The sequence below is a fragment of the Acomys russatus genome, chromosome 6 (assembly GCF_903995435.1).
Source record: "Acomys russatus chromosome 6, mAcoRus1.1, whole genome shotgun sequence".
In the NCBI taxonomy this organism is placed as follows: Eukaryota; Metazoa; Chordata; class Mammalia; order Rodentia; family Muridae; genus Acomys; species Acomys russatus.
In genome coordinates, this window is record NC_067142.1 from 6,764,622 (window position 1) to 6,778,279 (window position 13,658).

The window sequence follows — 13,658 nt, forward strand, 5'->3', positions numbered from 1 at the left end:
CTACCAGTTAATAATGACCAGTGCAGTCCTAATAATCTTTTAAAAAATGTCAAATGGCTTTAATTTATAGTATTTTAACTTTGGGTGATATAGGAAGCTATTTAGTATGCATTTTATTTTTAAAAATCCGTATCATTATTTATAAAAATGTATATGAGTTCACTATGTGACATAATATACAAATTATTAATTTTTTTTCGGGTTGATACAAAAGAAAGGCTTTACTGTTCCAGTGTGCTGGGGTTTACTTGCACACAGGAGGCAGGTGACCCCGAACACAAGAGTTGTAGGGTTTTTATATTCTTAGGCTGGGTAGATTTTGGTCACAGTTCCTGGAGGGTAGGGGTAGGTGAGGCTGTGGAAACTTCACAGTTCCTGGAGGGGTGGGATAAGAGAGGCTGTGGAAACTTCACAGTTCCTTAGGCAGGTTGGGTGGAGACTGAGTCAGTCTCCAGGGAAGTTGTTTTATCTCAGCTAGTTGCTCAGGTGGCATTTCTGGAAACTGATAGCAGGTCTAGTTTATGGCAGTGCGTAGTCATTCCCATGATGGAACGCAGGAAGAGGTGAAGTCACCTGGAGACAAGTTCTCATACAGAACATGGTATTAAATGCAGAATATAAATTACATACAGGATATGGCATTAATTTTGCCCCTACACAAGTAACAATAGAGAACACACCTTTTTACAGGCAGAAAGTACAGTGTTTGTGGGTTACCCCAACACTTAGGTGCAATATAAAATATCTAGGAGTCACTCTAACTAAGCAAGTGAAGGACTTGTTTGAAAAAAATTTCAAAACTCTGAAGAAAGATTGAAGATGACTTGAGAAGATGGAATGATCTTCCTTGCTCATGGATCGGGAGAAATATACAAATTATTTAAAAACAAGGGGAGACCTGGTGGCACTCAGAGGCAGGTAGCCAAGAAGAGACTCGATACCCTATGAGAATATATAGGGGGAGGTAATCCCCCTCAAGAACAGTCATAGGGGAGGGGAATAATGGGAAAATGGGGGGGGGGGGAATGGGAGGATACAAGGGATGGGATAAACATTGAGATATAATAAGAATAAATTAATAAAAAAAACAAAAACAAAAAATAATAAAGTATGTAACGAATATAAAAAAATTTTATTTAAAAAATTTTTTAAAATAATTTCTTTATTTTTAGTGCATTGGTGTTTTGCCTGCATGTATGTCTGTGTGAGGGTGTCATATCTTGGAGTTACAGACAGTTGTGAGCTGCAATGTGGGTGCTGGGAATTGAATCCGGGTCCTCTGGAAGAGCAGTCAGTATTCTTGACTGCTGAGCCATCTCTCCAACCCCATTATTTTAAAATTTTATTCATAATATTTTGTGTCTGTTGGTCTGTGTGAGTGCATGTTAACATTTTTGTGCAGGTGTGCAAAGCGGTACTCATATAGAGCTCCAAAGAGTGTTTCTGATCCATTGGGAACTGGAGTTAACAGGCATTTGCAGACTGCTTACAGATAGTTAAATGTGTGATTAGGCCTGAATGCCAGTGCTTGTGATTGACCATCAGGGGCTCTTAACTGCTGAACCGTCTCTCCAACTCCTCACATTAACTTTTATATAAAAATGAGGGTAACATGGATAGCTTTGGGAACTATAATATGAGAAAGCAAGTCCTAATGATTTAGTAAGTAAAAGCCACGCAGTTGACTTTTCAACACTTTTCCTCTTGAGATCTTTGAGAGTCTAGGGCCCTTGATGTTCTTTGTGGACAGAGAGACTTTTATATCTACCAATGTGAACTCTATTATTTCTCACAAAAAATCAGAGGGGAAATTGTGTATGTGATTCCCTGTCTTCAGACTTCTAGGTCTGGAACCCTGTTCTTGACAGTTTCCTACCCAGGACCACAGAGTTTTGCTCCAGAACAGCAGAACTTTTCTAGCCTCAGTCTATGTGCTCCTGTGTTCATCTTGTCTAGGCTCTTTGGAACAGCCATGGGCTCCCTTAGAACTCCTCTTATGCTGATGGATGTCTTCAAAGGGCCCATCTGAAATGGCGTTTTCTGTTAGCCAGAGAAATTTCTTCATCTTGTCTCTCTCATGTTTGCTGATGTCATGAGTGAATCTTGAATTATGAGTACTCCTCACCCCCTCCCCACCACTGATATGTTTTGAGATAATAGCTGCAATACAGAATTCCAGACACACCATGTAAGGTGTGTGTGTGTGCACATGGTGTGTGTGTGTGTGTGTGTGTGTGTGTGTGTGTGTGTGTGTGTGTGATTGCATTCAGTCTCTTTGACTTGTTTGTTGCTCATCAGTGTGACTCCTAATCAGATCTTATTTCCAGTGATTATCGCATAGAGGTAACAAGTCAAAATCTGGGAGATGACATGGAAATGTATCGTTCAGTCCATATTCTAATTTAGAACTTAGATCTCCTTTTATTTATTATGTGCTTGTTTTATTTGTCTCTGCCATGAGGTTTAATCCTCTACACTAGTCCCACATTACCTCCTTTGACATGCAAACTAACTACTATGTCACAAAATAATAGATAATTAGCAAGTCATGATCACAAATTATATAATCATATTTTTCTGAAAATAGAAATTTATGCTACATCTGTTTTATTTTTGCTTTGCTATGGGTACATTATGTTTTCACTTATGTTGTCTTACAACAAAAAGCTTAAAGTTGAAATGTAAATTCATAAAGTTTTTACAATTTAGGAAAATTTGTTGTTGTTTTTTGTTTTTTTTTTTACGTAAAAATGTTTTTAGCCACTTTGATGCTTGGACATAGAATGTGTTAGTCAGAGGGAGCAGATTTCCCTTTGGTGCAGTTATTCCCTGGAGAAAACCATTCTTGTTAAACCCTAAAAGCACATTTTCCTTAAGTACAAATGGCACCAGATGAGGAAGCAGCCAGGTGACAGAAAATGCATTTGATAAATGGGGGTGCGTTTAAAATGTTTTATCTGTACTAAGGATCCAGATTCATTTTACTGTGTGGCTTTCAACAATTACTGTGACAGATGGCTTCAAACAGCCTTGGAATTCTAATCGCTTGTGAATCTGGCTTCAGAAGCTTGGCAGTAGCTGTGGAAGGCTAAGGTGTCAGCCTGTCTACCAGCTGTTTACACTTTGCTTCCAGAGTTGACTCTAAAAAGCCAAGGTTGTGAGAATAATTCTCCAGTCTTGATGGGAATCATCATGGGTGGAATCTTCAACAGCAAAACATACCTTGGAGTGACAAAGATGTAGGACTGTGTGTATAGAGGACTCTCTGGCCAATCTGTATGTCATCAAAGCCACTGACCTGAGGAGCTATTTCTGTACCTGTTTTTTTTTTCTATAATATAAAGAGATATATTGTATGATAAATATGATGTATGATATTTTCCTACTTTGTTTGTTTTATTTAGTTTTTGAGATCAGAGACTTACTGTATATACAGGGTACCACCCTATAGCTGTATAGCTCTGGCTGGCTTGGAACTCACTATGTAGCTCGGGCTGGCCTCACACTTGAGATTATCTCTGTCTTCCAAATGCTGTTATTACAAGTATGTGCTATCACAACTTAGTCTGTTCCATTTGTTTTAAATGTGAAAATGGTAAAGGCTAATAAAACTTGAAGGAATGTACAATGAATATATTTACTCCTGAGTGATTTTTAAATTTCAGAAATCAAAGTAATCTCACTATATACAAGTAATAATAAATTTTCTGATGAAGAAAACAAAGGAAAGTTCCATTCACCACCACTTAAAAATACCTGGGGCTAAAATCAACCTAGGAGAAATTAAAGATCTTTACAATGAAAACTTTGAAATAGTGAATTAGGAAACTGAAGAAGATACTAGAAGATGAAAAATCATCCTATACTCAGTTTGGTAAAACTAGTTTTGTAAAAAGTGGCCACATTACAGAGATCTAAAATTCACTGTTATCCCCATCAAAATCCTGATTACATTCTTCACAAAGCTAGAAAAATCAATCTTCGAATTCATTTGGAAGCAAATACTTATGCTCATAGATTGGTGCTGCTGTCAGCTGCTGTGGCCACTGTAGAGGCTCCTAGCAGGCCAAAGAGATGAGACTATGTGATTGTTGAACATTCTGCTACAAGAAAGCATCTGTATGTGCGTGCCAATGCTTGTGGAACATCATGGAAGAAGGGGAAGGAAGAATTTAAGAGCTGGATGAAGCGATGGAGGGTTGAGGAATGTTGTCCTCTAAGCACGGCATGACTAATGCATGTTTGAGTCACAGCAGCTATGATTAGCTGGAGAAGATTGGGTCCCCCTACATATTGCCGTGGAAGTGGGAGGGCTTCTGGGCCATACCTTTCACTACAAATCTAGAAGCAGTTAATGATTGCAGGGGGGAAGAGAAACATTTTCTTCAGAGGTGTAGCCACTAGAAAGATGTCCATGCTACTGTAAATAGCCCTGCACCCATGTTCCTGTAGGCAACCCTCATAACCCTCATTGGGTACTCCCAACCCAGAGAACATCTCTAATATCCAACTAGCCATCCAACCAACCGAAAATCCCCAAAGACATGAAAGAAGAAGGGGGACTAATTGTGATGATGATGAGGGTCAGTGTGAATGGGAGTGGGACAAAAGAGGGTAATAGGAAGTGAGTATGATAAAAATGCATTGTATCCATCTATGAAAATGTCACATTGAAGCCCACTGTTACATAATTATGTATAACATATGCTAATAAAAGAAAGTAAGACTCCTCAATAGCCAAAGCAATTCCAAAGTGCAGTGTTGGAGGTATCACAACTCCTGATGTCAAATTATACTAATGAGAATTAGTAACAGAATAATCATGGTCCTGGCACAAAAACAGACATGTAGACAAGCCCAGTAGAAAATAGAATCCAGAAACAAACCCAAACAGATGTATTTACCTAATGTTTTGCAAAGTTTTCAAAAAAAAAAAAAAATCACATACTGAAAAAGAAACAAGCTCTTTAATGAATGATGCTGAGAACACTAAATATCCACACAATGAATGATGAAACTGGAGTCATGTCTCTAACCGTTTACAAAAATCAGCTCCCAATGGACAAAAACCATTAACAGAGGGCCTCAAACCTTGAAACTGCCAGTAGAAAATATAGGCGGTGCATTTAAAGATACAGACATAATAACAAATCCAACAATAAAGGATATAATTCTGAGAACTGACAGACATGATTACATGAAGATAAGAAGCTTCTTCAAGGCAAAGAAACAATGGAGAATAGAGAGTCTACAGAAGGAAAAAAGTCTGTTCTCACCATTCATCAATAGGAGATCAATCTCTAGAATATACAGAGCCATAAAAATTAAACATCAGAGCTCCCTACAAATCATCCAAGTTGAGAAATGGGCTAATAAACTGAACTGACAGCTCTCACAAAATGAAATAAAGGTGAACAATAACAATTTGAAAATGTGTTCAATACTCTTAGCCATCAGGGAAAGCAAATTATAACTACTTTGAGATTGCATTTCGTCTCTAGAAAACAAAAAGTGATGGTGAGCATCTAAGGAAAAGAGACCCCTTAGACGTTACTGGTGGAAATCCACTCTGCTGCAGCTACTATGGAAGTCAGTGTGGAGGTTCCTCCAAAACCAAAAATAGAACTATTGTGTGACCTGTCTGTATCTATTCTAGGTATTTCCCCAAAGGAATCCACATCAACAAGCAACCTGCACAACCAGGTTTATTGACATTCTTTTCATACTAGCTAAGTTGTGGGGCCAGCCTAGACATCTATTCACATGTGAGTAGGCAAATATACACAGTGGAATTTTATTCATTCATGAAGAAAAAGAGAACCGTGGCATTTTCAGGAAAGAAGATGGAGGAAGAGTTCATGCTATGCTAATAAACCGGACAAACAGAACTCATCATGTTTCCTTGGATGTGTGGGATTGAGATTTAAGTCTCTCTCTCTCTCTCTCTCTCTCTCTCTCTCTCTCTCTCTCTCTCTCTCTCTCTCTCTCTCTCTCCCCCCTCTCTCTCTCTCTCTCTCTCTCTCTCTCTCTGTGTGTGTGTGTGTGTATGTGTGCGCGTGCATGCATGCTTGACATGAAAACACAAAGTGGACCTATCTCAAGGGAGGGGAAATGGGATAGTGGAATCCCTGTGATATGAAAGCAAGAAGGATGACTGATTGTGGGGGAAGAAGGGAAACAAACAAGTGGAGTGAAGGGCATTAGGGAAGGGGTGAATAAGAATAAACTATGAAGATAGAAGAGTGCCACAACAAAACCCATTACTATGCATGCTGACTTTAAAAGACTAATAAACTTTGAAAAGAGGAGCGATTTTGAAGATTTTGACATCTGTGTGTGACTGCAGTTGTTTTGTGTTGGTGGGTCTGCTCTTGGGTTGTTTGCATCGTATCCCTGGGCTGTAGCTGGGCACAGTTTATGTTGTTAAAGCTTGGAGGATGATATTAGCATTTTGTTGTCGAAGACCAGAGATCCTGGCATTAGAAAGTTCAATGCCCAAGACAGACCCTAAAATGAGTAAAGACTGATACAGTCCCAAGTGTCCGTGGAGCCACAATTAAGAATTAATGGTGTGTGTATGTGCATATCTGAACTAAATGAAAGTGAGTTTAAGATATAATTACATTTACCTTTCTAGGCACATGATGTTGCCATGTTATTTTAACAACAAGAACAACTACAAGAAAACTCAGAGAAAAATGTCCACAGATGGGATTTAAGAAGGAAGAAACAAGGGCGAAAATGCAAGAATGTTATATAAAAGACAAGGAAAACTTCCAGGATATAAGGAAAAGGTGAAATCTATGGTAGAACCTGATTGAATTGTTGGTCACATCTGGGTCTTTCGCTGAAATGATCTGTATGGTTGTTCCAATTGTCACATCCTCAGGCACCTCCACAAAATAAAATCCAGGTGCAAACACAGGGGGCTCATCCACATCCTCCACGCTGATGTGCACTGTCGTTGTGTCCTGAAATGGGCCAAGGTTCAGAAATCGCATCTCCAAATGAGAATTGGCTCCTTCCACCTTCAGGGTATAGCTTTTCTTGCTTTCAAAACTCAGGGGCTGAAAGGGAAGGAGAAAAGAAATGGTCAGCCAGTAGCATGCATGTCCTGAGTCAAAAGGACACCCAATACCAATGATTAGCTGAGAACCCCCAAATTCACTGAAACAGTAAAAAAGAGAAAAATAAAAGGGACACTTGTCTTGTTCTTGGTGATAACACCAGATTCAGTCATAGGTGAAAAGGAAGGACTGTCTGGAAGGCTCAGTTTTAATTTGTTTAACTTTACTTAACTTGGAGCGAATGTTTGGGAAACCTTTGTTGTCCCAACCTACTTTTAAGAAGGGAAGTTGTGTTTCCTCATAACCATCTGTCCAAGCCAGACAAAGATGCTTGTGACCTTGTGTTCAGAGGCACTTCTTCTTTTGGAAAGATGTTGGAGACTTAAGATCAAGTTTGTATTCTGTCCTAGGCTATTTTAAGGGAGGAATGGGACTAGTGAGAGTGGAGGAGGAATGGGGACGGATAGAGGGGAGTGAATATGAGCAAGCTGTAGACATACGGAAATGTACCAAAACTTTGTAGTGAAACCAATCGTTCAGTAAGCTGGATAAAAAGTGATAGACTCATTTTCTTCTTGACTTTCAAAGCAATGGTGATTATTTCTAAGGAAATATGTTAAGTGCCTCCCAAGAATTCTTGGCACACTGTGCAACAGCAACCTTTGTTTCTTTAGTTTATATACATGATCCTGTTCAACAAATAACTTCAAAGACTTAGAAACTCAGAAGACAGGACTGAAGTGGCATAGCTGTATGGTGCCAGCTAAGATGATTGGCCCTAAATGACCAGGACTTAAGCACAAGAAATCAGTTTTGTCTATTATGGTTCCATAGTATAGAATATAAAATTGATAAACTAGAGAGATGGTTCAGTGGTTAAGAGTAATTGCTGCCCTTCCCGAGGACCTATGTTCTGTTCACAGCACCTATGCAATGAGGAGTTTTTTTTTAATTTTTTATTATTAATTTATTCTTGTTACATCTCAATGGTTATCCCATCCCTGTGTCCTCCCATTCTTCCCTCCCTCCCCCTTTCCCCTTATTCCCCTCTCCTATGACTGTTCCTGAGGGGGATTACCTCTCCCTGTATATGCTCATAGGGTATCAAGTCTCTTCTCGGTAACCTGCTGGAGGACAAGTTTTTATTAAAAAACTTCTTTGTATATTCTTCTTCAGATTCAAGGTCAAAAGCAAGGACTCATTTGGGATTTTACCCCCGAATGTGTAGCAAGGCAAAACAGCCAAAATGTAGTAAAAAATAGTATTTCATTAAATGGTGACACAAGTTTCTATGTGTTACCATTTATGTGATGGTGTATAAGGGTTTGATGTTAACCAGGTTTTTGAGAGGTGGCGGTTCTATTGCATTCTAAACTTTGGGAGTACCATTTTTTTCTAATTGATGCCACATTACAATTGTTGTGTACTTAGCAGGTGATAAGCTCCAGTTGGTAGAGCCCCTGCAAGTCGCATCTTGTCAAAGGCATTAGTGTTGTACTTACATTCAGTTTTGCAGTGTTGGTACTGCACATACTAGAATTTACTGCTATCTAAAATGGCTTCCGAAAGATTGTAAAGGTGGAAGGGTACTGAAACACCAGCAGGGGGCGAATCTGATACAGGTGAGGCAAATATGTCCAGCTGTGTCTCTAAGAGCTCTTCAAATAATTATAAATAAGGCATTGGGTCAGGTAAAGTTGGAAAATTTTAAGTGGTATATAAAATAATTGCAGGAGTTGTAGTTCATGGCCTATGAGCGTTAGAGAAGTACAGAGGTTTGTGTCTGTGGCCCACGGGAGAGGAGAATGGACTGTCTACAACTACTTACTGCCCTCTGGCAGATGGAATCTAAGCTGAAGACTAGAGAATGACACAGGATCATGCAACTATAGAACAAAGAACACTCTGAAAATTACATATTTCAAGGCATATTTCAAGCATTTAAGAGACTGAAAATCGATTGACTGATTACTTAAAAGCTAAAATGACATATGGTCCTGAGTAGCAATCACTGTGATTGTATGAAGACCCAATTCTTTCAATCAACTTAATTCCTCTTTTTGGGAACTATGTGCTTTTTAGATAAATAATAGACCTAAGAGAAATACATCAAAAGGAAAACTTTTGTTTCAATTTATATGACATTATTAATTACAAAGGAAGATGATAGGTGTGGGTCAGACATCTGGGAGTTGTTCCAGACATATGGATTGAACAGTCAATAGCCTTTAAAATATTTATTACATGTGACTAGTCCATCTACCCAACATATTGGACTTGCTCTTAATTATATTTTCTGGCAGCTCATATGTTCAGAAAAGGAATCTAAACAGCCTAAGAAAAATTGATGTATGTTTTGATTGAACATGGACAGAGTTTGGATAATGATATTGAGAGACAAGTTTCTGGCTTGCAATGTCTAACCTTCCCAGATAAGGGATGTGAGAAAAGAAATTTTATCTTTACTCAAATTGTGGTATTAATAAATATGTTTTTTAAAAAAAAGAATGGTTGTAACAATATTTAACCTGTATAATAACAATGTAATATAAGTCACTAATGTTTTATTATTTAGAATGTTTTAAAATATATTTTACTTTAAATATTAAGTATTCTAAAGGTCCCATTTTATTATTTTATTATTGGTTAATTTTTTATATATTTTAAATTTTTTATTGGTTAACTTTTTGAATGGTCTACTTTTGCATTCAACAAACAATAATTATTCAAAACTTTGGACATTGTCTAGTGATACTTAGTGATGTGTTATTATTTAATGGAAGCAAAATATATAGTAGGAAATGCTTTTAATTCTTTTTCATGTAAAAAATTGGTATTATTTTTAGTCATCTTATAAACTTATATGTTGTTAATTTTCAAAATAATAAATTGTAGTGTTTCAATTATATAAATGTGTTTGCAAATTCATAAATCAATCTTACCATCTTGCACTGTTTCAAGGTCATTGTTTGTTGGCTGTGAGGATTTCTGGTTGGAGGATTTTGGCATATTTCCATTTGTTTGCTGTGGTATATGTTTGCTATGATCCAAACTTGGCTGGCTTTGGATCAGGTAGGAGGTTTATGAAGCTCAATCCTTTGGACACTTTGTGTTGTTTTGTGAACTAAGAAGTAGAGGGTGTTTCCAGTTTAGTGACTCCCAGGGTTGCTGGGGTCCTATCAGCCGTACAAATGGGGTTGCTTGTGATATTCCAGGCAAGTAGATGGTAGTGTAAGGGTGAGGGAGCTTATTACTAGAAGTCTTCTATATGGTAGCTTGGATAAGGACTCTGAGTAGACAGGATTAGGGCTAGGAGATCTCACCACAGACAGCATTGGAGTGTGGGACAGAGTCACCAGTGGCTACATGCATGGCTGATTGGGAAGGATCCCAGGGCGAGTGGTGGGATGGATGGAGGAGCCTTACCATGGCCACTAGGTATGAACAGCTGCTTAGGCAAGGTTCCCAGGCAGGTGGCAGGGTGTGGTTGAGGCAAATCAATGTTTTAAATTAGATATTCATTTGTAAGGTGTTAGATTCAATTTATTTGCATGTGTGATATGAATGCATATGTATATGTGAGTGTGTGTGTGTGTGTGTGTAGCCCCAAAGTTGGCAACCTGTGCCTTTGTTCTCTTCTATGGTTATTGAGGTAGGTTCTCTCACTGAACCTGCATCCCCAGGACCCTGTGCCTTTTTTTTTATATATCCCATGCTGGGATTATAGAGAGACTGCCACAACTACCCATTTTTTCAGTAGGTTCTGGGGAATTCTGTTTCTCATGCTTTATCCATTAATCTGGTTAGTTGGGCTTAGGAGATGGCTTAGCTAGTAAGGTGCTTGCCACACAAGCATGGAGATCTGAGTTGGATCCCAAGGACCCATGCAGAATCCAGGCACAAGTGCAGGCCTACAGCCCCTGTGCTAAGGAGGCAAGGCTGGATGATTTTTGAGGCTTGCTTGCCAGCCTGTTTCCTCTCCATGCCTCTGCACAAACATACATATGTATAGACATGTGCATACACACATACATACATATATACATATGTTGCACACACATAAAAATTAAAATAGGACAATTTTGTCTTTTATTTACTGAACTTATCCATATATGCTTTATGGCACACAAAAAGAATGAACATTTGCCTTGCCCTGATGACATGGGAGTGGGTGAACTGGCCATGCCCTGAGGACAAGGGAGCAGGTCTTGATCCAGGGCTCTGAGTAAACCTCACCCCAACATCTATCTCATGTATGACCTGCTGGAACATGAAGGGACCAGACCTGCAGATTCAAATATTAAGAATCTCCTTGACACCCAGCAACAGCGGGATATCCAACAACAGTCCTAGTGAGGATCCAGCAATGATAGTGTAGGCCTCCAATCAGATCCATGCATGACTCATAGCAACGACCATTTGAAAGTAAACATATGTGGACAAAAGGCTATACTGTGCGATACACTACAGCTTCTGTGACAAGATTTTTTGTTTGTTTTATTTTACTGCGGGGGGAGGGAGGAGAGGAATTTTGGTGCATGACATGTAAATCATAGACATTCAATAAAAGTAAAAAAAAGAAATCAGAAAAAAAAAAAAAAAAAAAAAAGAATGAACATTTACCCTAAGGAAACATGGTACCTTAGGATGGAACAAAGAAAATTTATGTTTAAGGAAAAATTTCAAGTTTCATTTGCGTTTATGAGCCTTCAAGAATTAATTTAAAAGTGCTATATATTATTTACTTATTCATAATAACATTATAGCTTGCTTTACTATTTATGGTAAACTGATGTAAAGATGTGGGATTCACATATTGATTAAGTCATTAACAATATTTGAGCATCAAGCTAAAGCAGTTTTTTTTTGTTTTTTTGCTAAAGCAGTTTTTAAGTGCCTAAATAGAAGTGGCTTATTTGTAATATGTTTTTAATAATCCTTTCTGTAAAATAATGACACAGCCAGCATTTTTGCATGCAAGCCCAAGCCATAAGAGGTGTTTTAAAGTTAATTAGGAAGATTTATTTTTAAATTATCTTTCCCTCCCTCCCTCCTTCTCTCTCTCTCTCTCCCTCCCTCTCATTTTCTCTCTCTTCCTCCCATTCTCCCCGCCGTGTGTGTGCGTGTGTGTGTGTGTGTGTGTGTGTGTGTGTGTGTGTGTGTATGTGTGTGTGTGTGTGTGTGTGTGTGTGTGTGTGTGTGTGTGTGTGTGAAAATGTGTCTGAATTCAGGTGTGCCCGTGCCATGTTGCAATTTGGAGGTCAGTCAAGAGGAAAGCTTTTGGGAGCTGATTTTTTTCCCAGAAAAGTTGGTTTTGTGTTGTCAGGCTTTTGTGGGAAGTTCTAAATTTAGCTACTGAGCCATCTCATTGGTCTAAGGAAAAGGTTTTATCAGAAGACTTGAAATAAAACATATCCTAATGTGCAGACACCCTCCACAAGCATTTTCCATGCAAAGTGGTCTTGAAAATGATTTGGAAAAGAAATCGGATTACCTTCTTCACAGTTATGATGCCAACTTGGAAATTTGGGTCCGTATTAATATCAAAAGCCTCTGCCCCATCTCCATCCACAATGGTGTACTTCATCTCTGCATTGATTCCTTCATCCAAGTCCTTGGCAAACACTCTCCCCACTGTAGAGCTAATTGGAGCAGATTCTAGCACACTCATCTGATAATGTTCTGTGAAGAAAAAAGCAGGACACGCATTCTTGATTATCTCTCACTAAAACACGCTTTGTTATCACATTATATCGGCCATGGCATGCAAACATTGTTGGTGGTTCATAAGCGAAACCTTAAGTTTTACGGTTTAAAGTTTCAGTCAGAGTTGAAAACTTTACTGTGAGCCCAAGAGTAAGACAAGTGAGAAGTCAGGCTGAGCCTCACAGTATAATTCTTCTTCTTTCAGAGGAGTGAGGAGCACTGTGGTTCCTCATCTTTACAATGCCATAGGAATGGGAATTTCTTTCCAAATGTCACATTTTTCTTGGGAAGCATGTGATCACAAAAATTTTTAAATGCTCCAATTTCCCTTTATGCTCCATGGCCTGTGTGCTGAGGGCCCGTCTCTGGCCAGCTGCCCAGAATGTATGGAGAGCAGTAAAGCATAGAGGAGAAGTAGTCTAAGAGAAAGCCCTTTGGCCTTTATGTGTACTTCATCAACGCGTTCATGTGGCTGAGGTCCTCTAGATGCCTCTGCTTGGGCTTTTTGTTCTAGTTCTAGAACCAAATACCCAAAATAGATCCCACACTTAGAAGAAACTCGGCATTGCGAATGCCTTCTTTTTGAGCTGATGCTATGACTCATAATTAATTTTTTAGATTGTTTTCCCATTTGTGAAGTTCTATATTTGCTAGCTTACTTTTTCAGGGCTCAGTTCTTTGACATCCTTATTTTTGTCAATCATGGGCTGGCTTACTAAATGACAAAATCATATACATTTTTAGTGCCATATGGTCTTTTGCTTTCAATTAATTAATTAACTACTTAATTAATTAATGTGTATATGATTGCACATCTATTGCATCATGTTCATGCAGATTCCTGCAGAGGACAGAGGACATCAGATGCCCTGGAACTGGAGTCGT

The 13,658-nt window shown here is 38.6% G+C and overlaps 1 protein-coding gene across 1 annotated transcript in view; it reads right to left on the reverse strand.

The window, feature by feature from the left end:
• Cdh20 (cadherin 20) overlaps positions 1-13,658 on the reverse strand; it is a 256,772-nt gene that overhangs the window by 35,842 nt on the left and 207,272 nt on the right. The window contains exons 6-7 of the mRNA XM_051147229.1: positions 12,562-12,749; positions 6,814-7,067 (exon numbers count right to left, since the gene is read on the reverse strand). Coding sequence (XP_051003186.1) covers positions 6,814-7,067; positions 12,562-12,749 — 442 coding nt within the window. The remainder of the gene's footprint in view (positions 1-6,813; positions 7,068-12,561; positions 12,750-13,658) is intronic.